Here is a 22,728-nt window from a genome sequence, read left to right as displayed (position 1 = left end):
AAAAAAGCTTCAAAGTGCCTGATTTTAACCATCGTTATAAACACCCGTCCATTTTCCTGTGACGTCACATAGTGAAGCCAACACAAACAAACATGGCGGAAAGAACAGCAAGCTATAGCGACATTAGCTCGGATTCAGACTCGGATTTCAGCGGTTTAAGCGATTCAACAGATTACGAATGTATTGAAACGGATGGTTGTAGTGTGGAGGCAGGTAGCGAAAACGTAATTGAAGAAGAAACTGAAGCTATTGAGCCATATCGGTTTGAACCGTATGCAAGCGAAACCGACGAAAACGACACGACAGCCAGCGACACGGGAGAAAGCGAGGACGAATTCGGCGATCGCCTTCTAACCAACGATTGGTATGTGTTTGTTTGGCATTAAAGGAAACTAACAACTATGAACTAGGTTTACAGCATATGAAATACATTTGTCAACAACATGCATTTTGAGAGTGCAGACAGCCCAATTTTCATCAATTAATATATTCTGTAGACATACCCTCATGTCAGCAGGCCAGGGAAGCTAGGGTCGATATTCTTCTCTTGACGGTGTGAGCCAAGACATCCAGGGGGTTTAGCTCGCTCGTCTGCGGGAACAAACTGCCGCCATTGCTTGCCGTGCTACCGAGGTCCTTTGTCCCTGAATTGCTCACACACTCCGGCAGATTCAATGGGGGTCTGGCGGCAGATTTCTTTGACTTTATCGTTGGAAATGCATCTGCTTTGAGTGTCGCAGGATATCCACACATTCTTGCCATCTCTGTCGTAGCATAGCTTTCGTCGGTAAAGTGTGCGGAACAAACGTCCAATTTCTTGCCACTTTCGCATCTTTGGGCCACTGGTGCAACTTGAATCCGTCCCTGTTCGTGTTGTTACACCCTCCGACAACACACCGACGAGGCATGATGTCTCCAAGGTACGGAAAACAGTCGAAAAAACGGAAAATAACAGAGCTGATTTGAGTCGGTGTTTGAGAAAATGGCGGATTGCTTCCCGTTGTGACGTCATCGCTCCGAGAGCGAATATTAGAAAGGCGTTTAATTCGCCAAAATTCACCCATTTAGAGTTCGGAAATCGGTTAAAAAAATATATGGTCTTTTTTCTGCAACATCAAGGTATATATTGACGCTTACATAGGTCTGGTGATAATGTTCCCCTTTAAGTAGCTTCTTACCCAGTTCAAGACCAACCTTCTGATGCCATACCGTTCTAATTTGTTTATTAAGATATGATTAATTGTGTCAAATGCTTTTGTTAAATCCATAAACACTGCTGCTGCACACTGTTTACTATCTATTGCATTTGTGATCTCTTCTGTTATTTCGATTAATGCCGTTGATGTTGAAATGTTGGCTCTGTATCTGTATTGGTTGTCTGTGATTGTTTCATTTTTATTTACGAATTTATACAACCTGTTAAATAGTTTTTCAATAATTTTATAAAATTGTGGAAGTAGAGAAACAGGTCTGTGGTTTGTAAACTGGTATATATGTACGTATATATATGTATATATGTATATATATATATATATATATATGTATGTGTGGGGAAAAAAATCACAAGACTATTTCATCTCTACAGGCCTGTTTCATGAAACCCCCCTCATGAAACAGGCCTGTAGAGATGAAATAGTCTTGTGATTTTTTTCCCCACACATACATATATTGCGCTCTACTACGGTATCGAGCACTATTTTTTGGATAACCTTATTAAGACATATATATATATATATATATATATATATATATATATATATATATATATATATATATATATATATATATATATATATATATATATATATATATATATATATGTGTGTGTATGTATGCAGATGTACTGATTATGATCATTAACTGTACATAATGTAATATATGGAGCACATGTGGAATAATTGTACAATCAATTTGTATGTATTGTAATGTGTAGTTTGCACATGTGTGCCCTTTTTAACCATAACATCTTTTCTTGCAGGAAATTTTGGATGAAGTTATACGCGAATTACATAAAGTGAAAGATGAAATCATTAACGGTAAGATTCTACAGTATCACTATGATGTGGTATTACTTTACTACAGTATCACTATGATGTGGTATTACTTTACTACAGTATTACTATGATGTGGTATTACTTTACTACAGTATTACTATGATGTGGTATTACTTTACTACAGTATCACTATGATGTGGTATTACTTTACTACAGTATTACTATGATGTGGTATTACTTTACTACAGTATTACTATGATGTGGTATTTCTTTACTACAGTATCACTATGATGTGGTGTTACTTTACTACGGTATCACTTTGATGTGGTACTACTTTACTACAGTATTACTGTGATGTGGTATTACTTTACTACAGTATCACTATGATGTGGTATTACTTTACTACAGTATCACTATGATGTGGTATTACTTTACTACAGTATTACTATGATGTGGTATTACTTTACTACAGTATTACTATGATGTGGTATTACTTTACTACAGTATCACTATGATGTGGTATTACTTTACTACAGTATTACTATGATGTGGTATTACTTTACTACAGTATTACTATGATGTGGTATTTCTTTACTACAGTATCACTATGATGTGGTGTTACTTTACTACGGTATCACTTTGATGTGGTACTACTTTACTACAGTATTACTGTGATGTGGTATTACTTTACTACAGTATCACTATGATGTGGTATTACTTTACTACAGTATCACTATGATGTGGTATTACTTTATTACAGTATCACTATGATGTGGTATTACTTTACTACAGTATTACTATGATGTGGTATTACTTTACTACAGTATTACTATGATGTGGTATTACTTTACTACAGTACGGTATTACTATGATGTGGTATTTCTTTACTACAGTATTACTATGATGTGGTGTTACTTTACTACAGTATTACTATGATGTGGTATTACTTTACTACACTATTACTATGATGTGGTATTACTTTACTACAGTATCACTATAATGTGGTGTTACTTTACTACAGCATTACTATGATGTGGTATTACTTTACTACAGTATTACTATTATGTGGTATTACTTTACTACAGTATTACTATGATGTGGTGTTACTTTACTACAGCATTACTATAATGTGGTATTACTTTACTACAATAATAGTATGATGTGGTGTTACTTTACTACAGTATAAGTATGATGTGGTATTACTTTACTACAGTATTACTATGATGTGGTATTACTTTACTACAGTATTACTATGATGTGGTATTACTTTACTACAGTAGTACTATGATATGGTATTACTCTGATATGATATATTTGTATTTTCTTTTTTTTGTTTTTGTTTATTTGAAGGACAATGTGCAGTTACATTAAGAAGGTGGCTGCACCTGATTTAGCACCGTGCTAATTTCCATCTGTAGTCTTTTTATGGCACAACTAACATCCACAACTAAAATTACACAGGATTGAAAATACACAACAATATTGAAATGACATAATGATAGGCAATTTAAAATACCAGTACAATACATCGAGGGTAATGTGAGTTACAAGTCAGTGGGTGGTCAACTTACAGTATTTTAGCAGCTTCATTTAAAATGCAGAAGTATATAAAGTGCAGCTATGCTACAGTATTGTGTGGTATTACTTTACTACAGTATTACTTTGATGTGGTATTACTTTACTACAGTATTACTTTGATGTGGTATTACTTTACTACATTATTACTTTGATGTGGTATTACTTTACTACAGTATTACTATGATGTGGTGTTACTATGATACAGTATTATATGCTACAGTATTACTATGTGGTATTTCTTTACTACATTATTACTTTGATGTGGTTTTACTTTACTACAGTATTACTATGATGTGGTATTACTTTACTACAGTATTACTATGATGTGGTGTTACTATGATACAGTATTATATTCTACAGTATTACTATGTGGTATTACTTTACTACAGTATTACTTTGATGTGGTATTTCTTCACTACATTATTACTTTGATGTGTTATTACTTTACTACAGTATTACTTTGATGTGGTATTACTTTACGACAGTATTACTATGATATGGTGTTACTTTACTACAGTATTACTTTGATGTGGTATTACTTTACGACAGTATTACTATGATGTGGTGTTACTATGATGCAGTATTATATGCTACAGTATTACTATGTGGTATTACTTTACTACATTATTACTATGATGTGGTATTACTTTACTACAGTAATACTATGATGTGGTATTACTTTACTACAGTATTACTTTGATGTTTTATTACTGTTATGGGGTATTACTTTACGACAGTATTACTATGATGTGGTGTTACTTTACTACAGTATTACTATGATGTGGTGTTACTTTACTACAGTATTACTGTAATGTGGTATTACTTTACGACAGTATTACTATGATGTGGTGTTACTATGATACAGTATTATATTCTACAGTGTTACTATGTGGTATTACTTTACTACATTATTACTATGATGTGGTATTACATTACTACGGTCTTACTTTGATGTTTTATTACTGTTATGTAGTATTACTTTACGACAGTATTACTTTGATGTGGTATTACTTTACTACAGTATTACTATGATGTGGTGTTACTATGATACAGTATTATATTTTACAGTGTTACTATGTGGTATTACTTTACTACATTATTACTATGATGTGGTATTACTTTACTACGGTCTTACTTTGATGTTTTATTACTATTATGTGGTATTACTTTACAACAGTAATACTATGATGTGGTATTACTTTACGACAGTATTACTATGATGTGGTGTTACTTTACTACAGTATTACTTTGATGTGGTATTACTTTACGACAGTATTACTATGATGCGGTATTACTTTACTACAGTATTACTTTGATGTGGTATTACTTTACGACAGTATTACTATGATGTGGTGTTACTTTACTACAGTATTACTTTGATGTGGTATTTCTTCAATACATTATTACTTTGATGTGTTATTACTTTACTACAGTATTACTTTGATGTGGTATTACTTTACGACAGTATTACTATGATATGGTGTTACTTTACTGCAGTATTACTTTGATGTGGTATTACTTTACGACAGTATTACTATGATGTGGTGTTACTATGATACAGTATTATATTTTACAGTGTTACTATGTGGTATTACTTTACTACATTATTACTATGATGTGGTATTACTTTACTACGGTCTTACTTTGATGTTTTATTACTGTTATGTGGTATTACTTTACGACAGTAATACTATGATGTGGTATTACTTTACGACAGTATTACTATGATGTGGTGTTACTTTACTACAGTATTACTTTGATGTGGTATTACTTTACGACAGTATTACTATGATGTGGTATTACTTTACTACAGTATTACTTTGGTGTGGTATTACTTTACGACAGTATTACTATGATGTGGTGTTACTTTACTACAGTATTACTTTGATGTGGTATTTCTTCACTACATTATTACTTTGATGTGTTATTACTTTACTACAGTATTACTTTGATGTGGTATTACTTTACGACAGTATTACTATGATATGGTGTTACTTTACTACAGTATTACTTTGATGTGGTATTACTTTACGACAGTATTACTATGATGTGGTGTTACTTTACGGCAGTATTACTATGATGCAGTATTATATGCTTCAGTATTACTATGTGGTATTACTTTACTACATTATTACTATGATGTGGTATTACTTTACTACAGTAATACTATGATGTGGTGTTACTTTACTACGGTATTACTTTGATGTTTTATTACTGTTATGTGGTATTACTTTACGACAGTATTACTATGATGTGGTGTTACTTTACTACAGTATTACTTTGATGTGGTATTACTTTACTACAGTATTACTATGATGTGGTGTTACTTTACTACAGTAATACTATGATGTGGTATTACTTTACTACAGTATTACTTTGATGTGGTATTACTTTACTACAGTATTACTATGATGTGGTGTTACTTTACTACAGTAATACTATGATGTGGTATTACTTTACTACAGTATTACTTTGATGTGGTATTACTTTACTACAGTATTACTATGATGTGGTGTTACTTTACTACAGTAATACTATGATGTGGTATTACTTTACTACAGTAATACTATGGTATAGCATTGCTATGAAGTGGTACTATATGATACGGTTTCATATAATGTGGTATTACTAAGATATTGTATTACTATTATGCGGTATTATATAATACATTACTATGATGTGGTAACACTATGATACAGTATTACTAATATGCTGTATTGTATGATAATGTATTATACAATACAGTACTATGATGTGGAGTACTATGAGAGACTACTGTGATACAGTATTGTATGATATGGTAATATATGATACAGTATTACTATGATGCTGTATTACTACGATACAGTGTTATGATATCCATCCATCCATCCGTCTTCTTCCGCTTATCCGCGGGGGCAGCAGCCTAAGCAGTGTTATGATATGTTTTACTAAAATATTGTATGACGATTAAGTTTTGAATATACAATATTACTAAGATACAGTATTACTATAATATGGTAATGCTATAACACGGCAATGCAATGATAGGGTATTACAAAGACACAATATCATGTTGTGGCATTACTATGATACAGTATTGCTAAGATTCAAATTACTATGACGTAAAATGACTTGGATGCGGTATTGGCAGGATACAATATTACTGCGGTACAGTATTACTATGATATGGTTTTACCATCAAATAATAACAAGATACAGTATTACAATAGTACAGTATTACTATGATATGGTTTTACCATCAAATAATAACAAGATACAGTATTACAATAGTACAGTATTACTATGATATGGTTTTACCATCAAATACAATATTACAATAGTACAGTATTACTATGATACAGTAGTACTTGATAAGCATGCTGACTGATATTAAAAAGTGCAAACCATGAAATGTTTTTGTCTCTTTTCTTGGTTTTCATTCTCTCAAATGTACAAAAAAGGTCAAGTTCAGAATAATTTTAAAGTCTTAATTCTGCAAATGTCTCAAATTTGGCGGACATATAAAAAAAGTGTTTGTGGTTCTATGGTCATCGTCACACTTTTCTTCTTCTGTGGAAGCACAAGTGGTGTGTGTGTGTGTGTGTGTGTGTGTGTGTGTGTGTTACTTTGTGCCAATCAACACACACATTCACACCCGAAAATACACAATTGGTCCTGGAACTAAGGTCAAAGTTCACCTGCAATTATCCACAAACCTTATTGACTCCAACACTCGTGATGTAATACGATGACATCATCAAGCAGGTCCACATTTTAAATAGCTGACATGTTTTCAAGTCTTGCGTCCTCCAGGAAGCAGGAAGCAGGAAGTGTTCACACTTTGCCTTTTGTCCCGTCAGCCATCAGACAAGAAATTGGGCGAATCAGCACATCTTAATCCCGCCTGAGTGACACGTGGGAGGAGCCGAGGGCAAAGACAGGCGCTGACCCCTTCAGGAATGTCCTCTCAATGTTTGCGTGACGACGCCTCACGCCGCCGCTGCGTCACACAGACCTTGTGTTGACATGGGAGTCTGCTGGACAGCCAAGAAGAAGAAGAAGAAGAGGAGGAGGAAGTGATGAAGATGCGTGTGTGTGCACCTGTCAGACTCACTATGCCCAGTGTTGCCACTTCTTTTCCCTCTTTACTGAAGAAAAACGCAATTTTTTAAGTTTGTACTGTTTTATTTAAAAGTTGTGCGGACGAGGAAGGACAAAAAGAAACGTGTGTTGTTTGCTTCACTTCATCCCAAACAAGCACAAAATGGCGCCCTCATGATCAAGCCGGTGTCAAGCGGCAAAAAACAACAACATTCTTTCCACTGAAAAATCTTTTTCCACTAAATCCTAAATGGGAATTCATCAGCTGGATAAGATTGTTTTTTTTTTAACAAAAAAGTTTGTTTCTCCATTTTATGTTTGTGATGCATGAACCTTCTTATCAGTTTATTTATTTCTATGACAAAAAGATGCTGCATTTGTTCTCCTGGTTGGTTTCCATGCAGACTTCTTCCCTCTGTGTGTGTGTGTGTGAGTGAGTGTGTGTATGTGTGTGTGTGACACCTTGCTCAGAATGGTAGCAAAGTAAAGGCTTCAAAAAAAGTGTGTCTGTGGCAATAAACAAAGTTGGGCTTGCTCTCAAGCCACATTCTCATTTAAATCTACAAAACAGAAATGGAAGTAAAACAAAACAAAAAAAAGAAAATTTAAACAAACTCTAGTGTTGGATTTTTCTGTTTGGAAATGCCGGGACAATACTTTTAACATCTGCATCAGGGGTGTCCAAAGTGCGGCCCAGGAGACATTTGTTGGCCCCGAGAATATCGCCGAGATATAAATCGAACCCACAAATAGAAAACAAGTGTAAGAATAAATGATTGTGGTGAGAAAAGGCTGACATTTTGATACTATAGGCCAGTGATTCTCAAACTGGTACGTGTATTACTAGTGGTATGCCAAAAAGTCACTTGATTAAAGTACAGTGTTTTATTTTCTTATATTCAGTGTTAATGTTACTGTCATGTTAGTGGCTAAAAATAATAAATATACTTGTTAAATAAAACCGCTGCTTTGTTTTTAATGAATACTTAGGCCTACTACGCTACTGTATTTTAATGTTGGACATTATGGTGGTACTTGGAGAGCCAAGTGTTTTCTGAGGTGGTTCTTGGTGAAAAAGTTGAAGAACCACTGATTCGGCTAATAATACACTTTGTCACTTACGCTGACACTGTTTTATTTTTTTTTTTTTTTTTACAATGCATATTTTGACGTTATGTGGCCGTGAGTGGGGAAAAAGTGTGGACACCCCTGATCTGCATGTACACTTTGGACCAAAACATAACTAAACTAGTTTCTCTGTTTGAGTTGTTTACTGTACATTTGGGGCAATAATTTCCCCTAAGACAAATATGGCCTAGGATTTATGCCATAGCCAATTTGAATAGCCATTTCTTTATTAACTGACTTGATGTTGGTTTATTTAGATCCAAATATAAAATGATCTGGCAACCCGTCTGTTGCACTCAAGAAATGACAAAATAATACAGGTTATGTTTTGTTATTTTCTGCAAAATGTCTCTTATTTTCAATCGTTGACACAAGTACGACCCGAAAGGATTCCTGTTCTGGCCACATTTAAGCGTTAAAGTGATTTTTAAGTAAGAAAAGCTCTGGACCCCAAATATGGAATGACCTTTGTTTTCGGGTCAATATGGTAATATTATCGTTTAGCCGGAAACAACACAACAAAGATGTATTTTTTTTTCTTTCAAGAAGTCCCACATTTTAGCATTCTAAAGCAGGGGTGTCAAACTCATTTTAGATCGGGGGCCACATGGAAAAAAAATCTACTCCCAAGTGGGCCGGACTGGTAAAATCACGGCACGATAACTTGAAAATAAAGATAACTTCAGATTGTTTTCTTTGTTTAAAAATAGAACAAGCACATTCTGAAAATGTACAAATCATAATGTTCTTGGGGTTTTTTCACACTTGCATGTTGCGGTTAATAGTATTCTATCTTTATTTGTCGTTATTTATACTTTCTGAATAAATGATGTGATAATGTTCACCAGTCAACTCATTGGTGTTAATTTTCAATCAAGATAAACTTTTTTTTTATCAAAATCCAATTACAAGATGTTATTTATGTAGTTTGATCATTTTCCTCGACTGGTGCACTAACATGTGGTTTATTTTTTTGTACATATGTAGCATCATCTACAAAGATACAAATAATTGCTATTGCGACATCTAGTGGACACATTTGGAACAGCTGTTTCTTTCATTCAAAATTTTCAAGTTAATTTTCATACTTCGCAAATTCATCCCGCGGGCCGGGTAACACCTGTTCACGGGCCTGATCCGGACCCTCGGGCCGCACATTTGACACCCCTGTTCTAAAGGATTCTTGTAATTTTGGGTTACTAAGGTAAGATTTTTAATCAACATACATTTCAAGCTCTGTTGATAATTTCATCAAAATGTGCAAAATATGTTCAATTATTTTATTTAATCAAATTGTTTCTTGGGTTTATTTTTAAATTGGGTATTATTTATTTCTCAAGACAAACAACATTTTCAGAGCTGTAGAAGCACAATAGTTTATAAGTTACATTTTCAAAAAATAAAGTTGTAATTTACAGCTAAAAGATTGAACAAATAAATCATCCTTTAAAGTCAAAATGTAGCGAGAGTATGAATACTTTTGAGTTGAACTGTTGACAGTTTAATGCGTTGGTGTGTGTGTTTCTGAATGTTCTGAACTCCTGTTTCCATGCTTTGCATGTATGGGGCTATTCAGACAGCATGGATTGAGCCAGTGTTGTGCTGATCTAATGGAGGTAAACAAGGACGACATGTTTGATGGTATTGTAAAGATATTTATTATTATTTGTACATTTAAATATTAGCAAAGTGGGTGAAATTTTCAATTGAGAGAGTACTGCAGTCGCGTTACGTCAAGCCCAAAGGTTTCATTCAGTCCCATTTGGCCTTCATATGAAACGTTTGAGGGACTCTTGTGAGCTAAGCTTCTTTTTGCATTCAAAGTTGTCACAAGGTTAGCTTGATGGAGGATAAACAACTAGCAGAGCAAAGGAAGAAACATGGTGACCATAAACAAACATAAAAAAGAACACTGAAACAAAACAGTGCATTTTTTTTAGGCCGTCTTTGAACACATCGTTGAATGGAATGGATGAAAATGTAAAAGACCGGACTAATATTTGTCATCTGGATTTGTAGGACAGGAAGCAATCATCTGGGCTCCGAAGGGATGAAATGTCGGCGTTGATTTTTTTTGATAACATTTTATAGAGAAGAAAATATCCAGCGTTGAAACTCTTATCAAAAAAAAAAAAAAGGACAATGGCGTGCAAACCACGGTAAAAAAAAAAAAATCACATTCCTGTTGCTGTTTTCCCGGCTCAGTCTACTCCTGCCTGCCCAGAGTGTAGTCCCGCTTGACCCGGGCGTACGGACCGATGCTGTCGTCGAACACAAAGTCCCACAACACCCGGATCCAGGAAGTGTGTTGGGGCAAACAGTCGTAATATTCTGCTGCAATCTGCTTCACCTGCAACACCCAGGGAGAAATGACCAGTCATTACCAGGAAAGACCAGGTGGGAGGAACACAATCAACACTTTAGCTATAAAAGCGTATGAACACCCTGATGAGTTCACACTCTGACTCTTGGGGTGCAAAAGGGACCCGCTATTAAAAGTGTTACAAGTCTGCAATAAATTAACACTTTCTTTCACTTTTAACACTTGAAATCTTAACTTCAGATATATCCATTGATATTACATTATTGCATTTTTTAACATTTCATGGCCTTTTTGTCAAAAATAACGCTTTTATGATAGGAAAATGCAAAATATGCAATACTTAGACAAAATAAGTATTTTATATATAACTGCTAGTGTTGTCCCGATACCATTATTTCAGTACCGTTACCAAATTGTATTCCAATACTTATCGGTACTTTTGTAAATAAAGGGGACCACAAAAAATGGCATTATTGGCTTTATTTTAACAAAAAATGTACGGTACAGTATTGTAATTGAAGAACAATTTTGTCCTTAAATAAAATAGTGCACATACGAGACAACTTGTCTTTTAGTAGTAAGTAAACAAACAAAGGCACCTTATTTAGTCTGCTGACATATGCAGTAACATATTGTGTCATTTATTATTCTATTTTGTCAAAATTATGAGGGACAAGCTGTAAAAAAATTATTATTAATTCACTTGTTCACTTACTGTTAATATCTGCTTACTTTCTCTTCTAACATGTTTTATCTACACTTCTGTTAAAATGTAATAATCACTTATTCTTCTGTTGTTTGATACTTTACATTAGTTTTGGATGATACCACAAATTTGGGTATCGATCCGATACCAAGTCGTTACAGGATCATACATTGGTCCTATTCAAAGTCCTCATGTGTTTACTGAGTTTACAAACATAATATACATTTTAAAAAAACGAAAGAAGATGTGATGCCAAAAAATATTGGCATAATCATAGTAGTATCGACTAGATACGCTCTTGTACTTGGTATCATTACAGTGGATGTTAGGTGTAGATCCACCAATGGCGTTTGTTTACATTTTGATGGTGTGTGTAGTGAAGCATGTTTAGTTATTCCTCGTCCTGCAAGGATGATACTTGTAAGAAACTTACTTTATTTGTCGCCATGGAGGCGAGGATTCGTGATTTAGAAGTAGCTAAAACACTGCGGCTCGACGTTAGCCATGTCTTAAAGCACCTCTTCCTGAGGACGCTTCAATGTTATAACTTCACCTGTATCGCTAGATTTTAAGCCAAAATGTGTCCGTTCTCCCTTTTCTGTCTACACACTGTGTCTGCTTGTAAGTACTCTGTGATTGTGCGCTGCCGAACATGCTCCTCTGCTCGTAAAACCAGCAATGACACGACGTGACGACGACGGGTGGGTCGGTACTTTTCTGAGGCGGTATAGTACCGAATATGATTCATTAAGTTAAAGTTAAAGTTAAAGTACCAATGATTGTCACACACACACTAGGTGTGGCGAAATTATTCTCTGCATTTGACCCATCACCCTTGATCACCCCCTGGGAGGTGAGGGGAGCAGTGGGCAGCAGCGGTGGCTGCGCCCGGGAATCATTTTGGTGATTTAACCCCCAATTCCAACCCTTGATGCTGAGTGCCAAGCAGAGAGGTAATGGGTCCCATTTTTTTATAGTCTTTGGTATGACTCGGCCGGGATTTGAACTCCCAACCTACCGATCTCAGGACGGACACTCTAATCACTAGGCCACTGAGTAGGTACTATACTCATACCGGTATATCGTACAACCTTATGACTAACATTACAATACAGTAGCGTAGTAGGCATAAGTATTCATTAAAACAAGTCAGAGGTTCTATTTAACAAGTATATTTAATGTAAGGATCATACATTGGTCATAATTGATGTTCTCATGTGTCCAGGCACATATTTCCTGAGTTTATAAATAGGGATGTCCGATAATATCGGCAGGCCGATAATATCGGCAGGCCGATATTATCGGCCGATAAATGTATTAAAATGTAATATCGGTAATTATCGGTATCGTTTTTTTTTTTATTATCGGTATCGTTTTTTTTTGTTTGTTTGTTTTTTTAAATGAAATCAACATAAAAAACACAAGATACACTTACAATTAGTGCACCAACCCAAAAAACCTTCCTCCCCCATTTACACTCATTCACACAAAAGGGTTGTTTCTTTCTGTTATTAATATTCTGGTTCCTACATTATATATCAATATATATCAATACAGTCTGCAAGGGATACAGTCCGTAAGCACACATGATTGTGCGTGCTGCTGGTCCACTAATAGTACTAACCTTTAACAGTTAATTTTACTCATTTTCATTCATTACTAGTTTCTATGTAACTGTTTTTATATTGTTTTACTTTCTTTTTTATTCAAGAAAATGTTTTTCATTTATTTATCTTACTTTATTATTTTTTTTAAAAAAAGTACCTTATCTTCACCATACCTGGTTGTCCAAATTAGGCATAATAATGTGTTAATTCCACGACTGTATGTATCGGTATCGGTTGATATCGGTATCGGTTTATATCGGTAATTAAGGGTTTGGTCAATATCGGAATATCGGATATCGGCAAAAAGCCATTATCGGACATCCCTATTTATAAACATAATAAATGTTAAATAAAATAAAAGATTTTGTGACACTAAAAAATATCGATGTAATCACAGTAGTATCGACTAGATACACTATTGTACTTGGCATCATTACAGTGGATTTCAGATCTGACCAATCTAAGTGTAAGACTAGATCTGACCAATCTAAGTGTAAGACTAGATCTGACCAATCTAAGTCTAAGACTAGATCTGACCAATCTAAGTGTAAGACTAGATCTGACCAATCTAAGTCTAAGACTAGATCTGACCAATCTAAGTCTAAGACTAGATCTGACCAATCTAAGTCTAAGACTAGATCTGACCAATCTAAGTCTAAGACTAGATCTGACCAATCTAAGTCTAAGACTAGATCTGACCAATCTAAGTCTAAGACTAGATCTGACCAATCTAAGTCGATGAGCACAAACCGATGAAGCTGACACGGGTGAGCAGCAAAACGTCTTCTAAGACAAACCAAACAGTCCAGTTGCGATCGATTGAATGCCCTGAAATGCTGCACTGTGCACACTCAGCTCTAATAAACGTCTCTCAACTGCATAAGCCAGATTATTTATGAAAGAGTAATCCCTCTATAAATTCCAAATAACCTTTTTTGGTAAACTAACAAGGAACTATAATTAATTTTTTTTTTTAAAGTAATTTTCTGAACACTGATGATGATACCATGTATGATAAGAAAGAAGCACAGTGGAGAACGATCACTCTGCACACCGCCAAGATGTGAATGAAAAAGCCTGCGTTTATCCACTTGACTTACTGAAAAACTATTGTCTTCTTTACTTGATTCATTTTTCACATACAATGTATAATACGATGTCTTATTTACAGAAGTATTTTATTCAAGCGTAAGTATTGCTTCCCAGAGGAAGCTCTTAATTTAGCTCTTTAAAAAAGATTCATTAAAAAAAGTATTTTAAGGTTCAATGTATATTTGGTCTAAAAAGAACAATATTATTCAAACAATAATTGTGCTCAGAGCCAGACTCAGTTTCATTTCAATTAGAGATAAATGCGTTAAAATGTAGTATCGGAAATTATCGGTATCGTGTTTTTTTTTATCGGTATCGTTTTTTTTTTTTTTTTTAATTATTAAATCAACATAAAAAACACAAGATACACTTACAATTAGTGCACCAACCCAAAAAACCTTCCTCCCCCATTTACACTCATTCACACAAAAGGGTTGTTTCTTTCTGTTATTAATATTCTGGTTCCTACATTATATATCAATATATATCAATACAGTCTGCAAGGGATACAGTCCGTAAGCACACATGATTGTGCGTGCTGCTGGTCCACTAATAGTACTAACCTTTAACAGTTAATTTTACTCATTTTCATTAATTACTAGTTTCTATGTAACTGTTTTTATATTGTTTTACTTTTTTTTATTCAAGAAAATGTTTTTAATTTATTTATCTTATTTTATTTTTTAAAGTACCTTATCTTCACCATACCTGGTTGTCCAAATTAGGCATAATAATGTGTTAATTCCACGACTGTATATATCGGTTGATATTGGTATCGGTTGATATTGGTATCGGTAATTAAAGAGTCGGACAATATCGGATATCAACAAAAAGCCATTATCGGACATCCCTAATTTCAATCTAATCGTTTTTGATCAAATAAAAGCAAAACTTGTTTTGAACTATCTTTTGTCATTTGTATTCATTGGTTTCTTTAAAAAGTAGGGGGGAAAAAAAATCAGAAAGAAAATCATAAACCGAATTGTTTGTAAAAAAAAATTTTTTTAAATGGAGTTTTCATTTTTAGGCCATATCACTCGGGCCGAAGTAGCACCTTGGTTTTAGTGCACTCCAAACTACTCTGTTTGCCCGGATATCATTCCACATAATGGAGTGTCCAAACTTTTTTTATTGACTGCAAACTAATCCACCATGGGGCCAAAGAAAGTTGCGAACATCAGCAATTTGGTAAAGAGGGTGTGAAACACTATTAAATTCAAGAAATAACTCCAAGTACCATTTCTATCACCAAGAAGAGTCTTCAATAAAAGGTCAAAGGGATGTTAAATGTACATTTATTTTCTGCATATATATATCTTTAGTCGCTGTATAATGTGTTAAAAATTTTGGGTGGAACAGATCGATTGATTGACCTTATATATTAAAAAAAAACTTGCTTCAGTTTTCGTACAGTGGAGTCTTCTTCGTACCTTTCAGAACATAAACCGAGGTACCACAGTAATCACTTCTTAAAGTGGAGGTTAAACGAGACTATGTCCCTTTCTTGCCGATACAACAGGTGTACGTGCAGGTGTAAGGTCTCTCATTTGACTGCACAAACATAATATGCAAATGCGACCAGCAGTGCTTTGTCAAAGTGTGCCTGAGTGTTTGAAAGGATTGTCCAGTTTTTCCAATAGAAAGTTAGATTCCACTGCAGTGCTAGTTAAACATGTCTTCTTGTCAAAAAGTCTTCCTGGACTAACAGGTTTTCTGCTGCAGTTTATGAGTTTCAATGAGTTTCATCACACGGCGTACAAAGTTCAGCTACTGACTTGTAACCACAGGTGGGAATATTTGGCCACCTCACCATTCCACTACAATTTGGTCATGAATCGATTATACATCTTTAATTATCTATTATTATTATAATGTAAATATGTTGCACAACATATATTGTAATTGTATTACATTTAAATTATAATAATATTAATATGTCTACAATGCTCCTTTAGTTATTGATACAGTATTGCGTAATTTCTGTAATGTGTGTGTGTGTGTGTATATATATATATATATATATATATATATATATATATATATATATATATATATATATATACATATACATACATATACATACATACATACAGGTAAAAGCCAGTAAATTAGAATATTTTGAAAAATTTGATTTATTTCAGTAATTGCATTCAAAAGGTGTAACTTGTACATTATATTTATTCATTGCACACAGACTGATGCATTCAAATGTTTATTTCATTTAATTTTGATGATTTGAAGTGGCAACAAATGAAAATCCAAAATTCCGTGTGTCACAAAATTCTGCATTCTGCATCTTCCTTTTCACAATACCCCACAGATTTTCTATGGGGCTAAGGTCAGGGGAGTTGGCGGGCCAATTTAGAACAGAAATACCATGGTCCGTAAACCAGGCACGGGTAGATTTTGCGCTGTGTGCAGGCGCCAAGTCCTGTTGGAACTTGAAATCTCCATCTCCATAGAGCAGGTCAGCAGCAGGAAGCATGAAGTGCTCTAAAACTTGCTGGTAGACGGCTGCGTTGACCCTGGATCTCAGGAAACAGAGTGGACCGACACCAGCAGATGACATGGCACCCCAAACCATCACTGATGGTGGAAACTTTACACTAGACTTCAGGCAACGTGGATCCTGTGCCTCTCCTGTCTTCTTCCAGACTCTGGGACCTCGATTTCCAAAGGAAATGCAAAATTTGCATGGTTGGGTGATGGTTTGGGGTGCCATGTCATCTGCTGGTGTCGGTCCACTCTGTTTCCTGAGATCCAGGGTCAACGCAGCCGTCTACCAGCAAGTTTTAGAGCACTTCATGCTTCCTGCTGCTGACCTGCTCTATGGAGATGGAGATTTCAAGTTCCAACAGGACTTGGCGCCAGCACACAGCGCAAAATCTACCCGTGCCTGGTTTACGGACCATGGTATTTCTGTTCTAAATTGGCCCGCCAACTCCCCTGACCTTAGCCCCATAGAAAATCTGTGGGGTATTGTGAAAAGGAAGATGCAGAATGCCAGACCCAAAAACGCAGAAGAGTTGAAGGCCACTATCAGAGCAACCTGGGCTCTCATAACACCTGAGCAGTGCCAGAAACTCATCGACTCCATGCCACGCCGCATTAACGCAGTAATTGAGGCAAAAGGAGCTCCAACCAAGTATTGAGTATTGTACATGCTCATATTTTTCATTTTCATACTTTTCAGCTGGCCAACATTTCTAAAAATCCCTTTTTTGTATTAGCCTTAAGTAATATTCTAATTTTGTGACACACGGAATTTTGGATTTTCATTTGTTGCCACTTCAAATCATCAAAATTAAATGAAATAAACATTTGAATGCATCAGTCTGTGTGCAATGAATAAATATAATATACAAGTTACACCTTTTGAATGCAATTACTGAAATAAATCAAGTTTTTCAAAATATTCTAATTTACTGGCTTTTACCTGTACATACATACATACATACAAACCCCGTTTCCATATGAGTTGGGAAATTGTGTTAGATGTAAATATAAACGGAATACAATGATTTGCAAATCATTTTCAACCCATATTCAGTTGAATATGCTACAAAGACAACATATTTGATGTTCAAACTCATAAACATTTTTTTTTTTGCAAATAATCATTAACTTTAGAATTTGATGCCAGCAACAAATGACAAAGAAGTTGGGAAAGGTGGCAATAAATACTGATAAAGTTGAGGAATGCTCATCAAACACTTATTTGGAACATCCCACAGGTGTGCAGGCTATTTGGGAACAGGTGGGTGCCATGATTGGGTATAAAAACAGCTTCCCAAAAAATGCTCAGTCTTTCACAAGAAAGGATGGGGCGAGTCACACCCCTTTGTCCACAACTGCGTGAGCAAATAGTCAAACGGTTTAAGAACAACGTTTCTCAAAGTGCAATTGCAAGAAATGCCAGATCCCTTGTACAGAAGATGGACGACCTGGAGTTACAACTTGCTGGAAACCGCTATGTTCGGGACTGTTGTGCTATGATTATCACCGAAACCTGGCTTCACCCGGAAATACCCGATGCTAGCATGCAGCTAGCCGGACGCACTCTGCTCCGCCGGGACAGAACTAAGGACTCCGGTAAGAGCAGAGGAGGGGGGCTCTGTATCTACGTGCATGAGAACTGGTGCAACAACGGGACAATCACTGAACAGCACTGTTGCCCGGACGTGGAGTACATGTCTGTTAGATGTCGGCCTTTTTTTCTCCCGAGAGAGCTGTCTGTTGTTATCATCACGGCTGTGTATATTCCACCGGACGCCAAAGTAAACACAGCGGTCTCTCTTCTGCTGAACACCGTCAACGAACAGCAGCGGGCCCACCCCGACGGTGTTCATATCATAGCAGGGGATTTTAATAAGGCCAATCTGAAGACTGTACTCCCTAAGTTCTACCAGCACGTGAAGTGTTCTACAAGGGGCAAGAACACCCTGGACCACGTGTATACCAACATAAAGCACGCGTACAGAGCTACACCCCTCCCCCAGCTTGGACAGTCAGACCATCTTTCCCTCCTGCTCTCTCCTACCTACACCCCCATCAGACGCCAGGCCAGGCCTATCACAAAGACTGTTATGACCTGGCCTGACGATGCACTCCCCAAACTTCAGGACTGCTTCCAACACACAGACTGGGACCTCTTCCAACAACAGGAGCTGGAGACAGCCACAGGAACGGTGCTGGACTACATAAAGTTCTGCATCGGGAATGTGACTGTGGAAAAAACCATCCGGGTTTACCCCAACAAGAAACCCTGGATGACCAGCCAGGTCCGCACACTCCTCAGGGCCCGCGACGCAGCCTTCAGGTCAGGGGACAGGGCACTGTACAGTGTTGCTAGAGCCGACCTGAAGAGAGGGATTAAAAAAGCAAAGGCGGACCACAGGAGGTGCATAGAGTCCCATCTGTCCAGCAAAAACTCACGGGAGGTGTGGCGGGGCATTCATGACATCACGAACTTCAGAGGCTGCAATATGACAACTGCGGATCAGAGTGCGACACTGGCAGAGGAGCTTAACTGTTTCTTTGCCCGTTTCGAAACCCCCCAGCGACACTCATCTGCTCCAGCCCTGCCCCCGCCCCCACCGGGCTCCGGCGCCACTCCACTCACTGTACAGGAGCACAGTGTCAGACGAGTGCTCCTGGCTGTGAACCCCAGGAAGGCCAACGGACCAGACGGAGTACCTGGAAAGGTGCTCAGGACGTGCGCCCACCAGCTCGCTCCCCCCCTCACCAGGATCTTCAACCTCTCCCTGGCTCAGGCAGTCATCCCATCCTGCCTGAAGTCATCTACAATAATCCCGGTGCCGAAGAAGTCTCCCATCACCAGCCTGAATGATTACCGACCAGTGGCCCTCACTCCGGTAATCATGAAGTGCTTCGAGCGACTTGTTCTCCAGCACATCAAGGACCATATCCCTCCAGACTTCGACCCCCACCAGATCGCATACCGGGCGAACAGGTCCACAGAGGACGCCATCGCTGTTGCTCTCCACTCTGCTCTGAACCACCTGGAGCAGCAGCAGAGCTACGTCCGGATGCTCTCTGTGGACTATAGCTCTGCCTTCAATACAATAATCCCGGACAGACTCTGCAATAAACTGGACACTCTTGGCCTCCCCCCTCTCACAAAGGCCTGGATAAGGGACTTCCTAACGGACCGACCCCAGAATGTGAGACTTGGCCCGCACCTCTCATCCTCCCGCACGCTGAGCATCGGCTCCCCACAGGGCTGTGTGCTGAGCCCCCTCCTCTACTGCCTTTACACCCATGACTGCAGTCCGGCCCACAGTGACAACCTTACCGTCAAGTTCGCCGACGATACCACAGTGGTCGGGCTCATCTCCAGGGGTGACGAGGCTGCCTACAGAGAGGAGGTCCTGAAGCTGACGGCCTGGTCTTCGTAGAACAACCTCGCTCTCAACACCAGCAAGACCAGAGAGATCATCGTCGACTTCAGGAGGAGCAGCACCGACCCTGCCCCCCTCTACATCAACGGCGAGCGTGTAGAGAGGGTCCACACCTTCAGGTACCTTGGAGTCCACATCTCTAATGACTTCTCCTGGACAGTCAACACCACATCAATCATCAAGAAGGCTCAGCAGCGGCTACACTTCCTTAGAGTCCTCGGGAAGTACAACCTGAAGCCTGACCTGCTGCTGACCTTCTACCGCTCGTCCATCGAGAGCCTGCTGACCTACTGTATTACGGTATGGTACGGCAGCTGCACTGCAGCAGACAGGGAGAGGCTGCAAAGAGTGGTCAAGACGGCTCAGAAGATCATCGGCCGCCCTCTCCCCTCTCTGACGGACATCTACACCTCCCGCTGCCTCAACAGAGCCAGTGCCATCATCAAGGACAGCACCCACCCTGGCTCTGACCTGTTCCACCTGCTGCCCTCTGGGAAGCGCTACAGGTGCATTAAAACCAAAACAAACAGGCTAAAGAACAGCTTCTTCCCCAGGGCCATAACCATCCTGAACGGACTGCCCCATTGTCCCTCATAACTGCCTTCTCTTCGGTGCAATAACCCATTCCACCAACCACCCTGTTTTTGTTTTGTTTTTTCATGTATATATTCATTTTACACCATATTCATTGCACTTCTACATTTTTTAAATTTTTATATATTTGCACATTGTTTTTCTAGCATGCACACATCGCACTGTATGGAATGGCCTCAATCTCGTTACCTTGCGTAATGACAATAAAGCTGATTCTGATTCTGATTCTGATTCTGATTTCAACATCTACGGTCCATAATATCATCAAAAGGTTCAGAGAATCTGGAGAAATCACTCCACGTAAGCAGCATGGCCGGAAACCAACATTGAATGACCGTGACATTGGATCCCTCAGACGGCACTGTATCAAAAACCGACATCAATCTCTAAAGGATATCACCACATGGGCTCAGGAATACTTCAGAAAACCACTGTCACTAAATACAGTTTGTCGCTACATCTGTAAGTGCAAGTTAAAGCTCTACTATGCAAAGCGAAAGCCATTTAACAACAACATCCAGAAACGCCGCCGGCTTCTCTGGGCCCGAGGTCATCTAAGATGGACTCATGCAAAGTGGAAAAGTGTTCTGTGGTCTGACGAGTCCACATTTCAAATAGTTTTTGGAAATATTCTCGACATTGTGTCATCCGGACCAAATGGGAAGCGAACCGTCCAGACGGTTATCGGCGCAAAGTTCAAAAGCCAGCATCTGTGATGGTGTAGGGGTGCATTAGTGCCGAAGGCATGGGTAACTTACACATCTGTGAAGGCACCATTAATGCTGAAAGGTACATACAGGTTTTGGAACAACATATGCTGCCATCTAAGCGCTGTCTTTTTCATGGATGCCCCTGCTTATTTCAGCAAGACAATGCCAAGCCACATTCAGCACGTGTTACAACAGCGTGGCTTCGTAAAAAAAGAGCGCCGGTACTTTCCTGGCCCGCCTGCAGTCCAGACCTGTCTCCCATTGAAAATGTGTGGCGCATTATGAAGCGTAAAATACGACAGCGGAGACCCCGGACTGTTGAACAACTGAAGCTCTACATAAAACAAGAATGGGAAAGAATTCCACTTTCAAAGCTTCAACAATTAGTTTCCTCAGTTCCCAATCGTTTATTGAGTGTTGTTAAAAGAAAATGTGATGTAACACAGTGGTGAACATGCCCTTTCCCAACTACTTTGGCACGTGTTGCAGCCATGAAATTCTAAGTTAATTATTATTTGCAAAAAAAAAAAAAAGTTTATGAGTTTGAACATCAAATATCTTGTCTTTGTAGTGCATTCAATTGAATATGGGTTGAAAAGGATTTGCAAATCATTGTATTCCATTTATATTTACATCTAACACAATTTCCCAACTCATATGGAAACGGGGTTTGTACATAACAGGTTGATGCAGGGTTTTGAAGTTGTTTTTTGAGGGCTTTGAAGGCTACAAGATGACTCCCATAACCGCATTTTGCAAGCGCTTTTAATATTCTTCGATTCCTGAAAAAAAAGTGTGTTCTTGTCTCTCGTAATGGTTGTCAACGATAGGCAAAATTCCAAAAATAAGTGCAGTTGCCCTATAAGAGAACATTAGCATAATGCTGCATTTTAGAACTGTCTGTATTACTTTATACATGCATACATAATCGATATTTGAACATTTGTCCATCGATTCAGCATCGTCAACATTCTAATTGTGACGCATCAGAG

General features: G+C 37.7%; 2 protein-coding genes across 6 annotated transcripts in view; one reads left to right on the top strand and one right to left on the bottom strand.

Moving 5' to 3' along the window:
* The window catches only part of evla (Enah/Vasp-like a), an 88,953-nt gene extending 80,669 nt beyond the window's left edge, over positions 1 to 8,284 (top strand). For all 4 annotated transcript variants that reach the window (XM_061968354.2, XM_061968353.1, XM_061968355.2 and 1 more), the window contains 2 exons: positions 1,979 to 2,036; positions 7,415 to 8,284. In XM_061968354.2, coding sequence (XP_061824338.1) covers positions 1,979 to 2,036; positions 7,415 to 7,452 — 96 coding nt within the window. In that variant the 3' untranslated portion in view covers positions 7,453 to 8,284. The remainder of the gene's footprint in view (positions 1 to 1,978; positions 2,037 to 7,414) is intronic.
* Positions 8,285 to 10,349: 2,065 nt separating this feature from the next.
* The window catches only part of degs2 (delta(4)-desaturase, sphingolipid 2), a 57,976-nt gene continuing 45,597 nt past the window's right edge, over positions 10,350 to 22,728 (bottom strand). The window contains exon 3 of one of the 2 annotated variants that reach the window (XM_061968359.1): positions 10,350 to 11,133. In XM_061968359.1, coding sequence (XP_061824343.1) covers positions 10,990 to 11,133 — 144 coding nt within the window. In that variant the 3' untranslated portion in view covers positions 10,350 to 10,989. The remainder of the gene's footprint in view (positions 11,134 to 22,728) is intronic. The other variant, XM_061968358.2, reaches the window with a different exon arrangement.

This window comes from Nerophis lumbriciformis, linkage group LG08 (assembly GCF_033978685.3).
Source record: "Nerophis lumbriciformis linkage group LG08, RoL_Nlum_v2.1, whole genome shotgun sequence".
NCBI classification, from domain to species: Eukaryota; Metazoa; Chordata; class Actinopteri; order Syngnathiformes; family Syngnathidae; genus Nerophis; species Nerophis lumbriciformis.
This window is presented reverse-complemented; position numbering and strand designations above follow the sequence as displayed.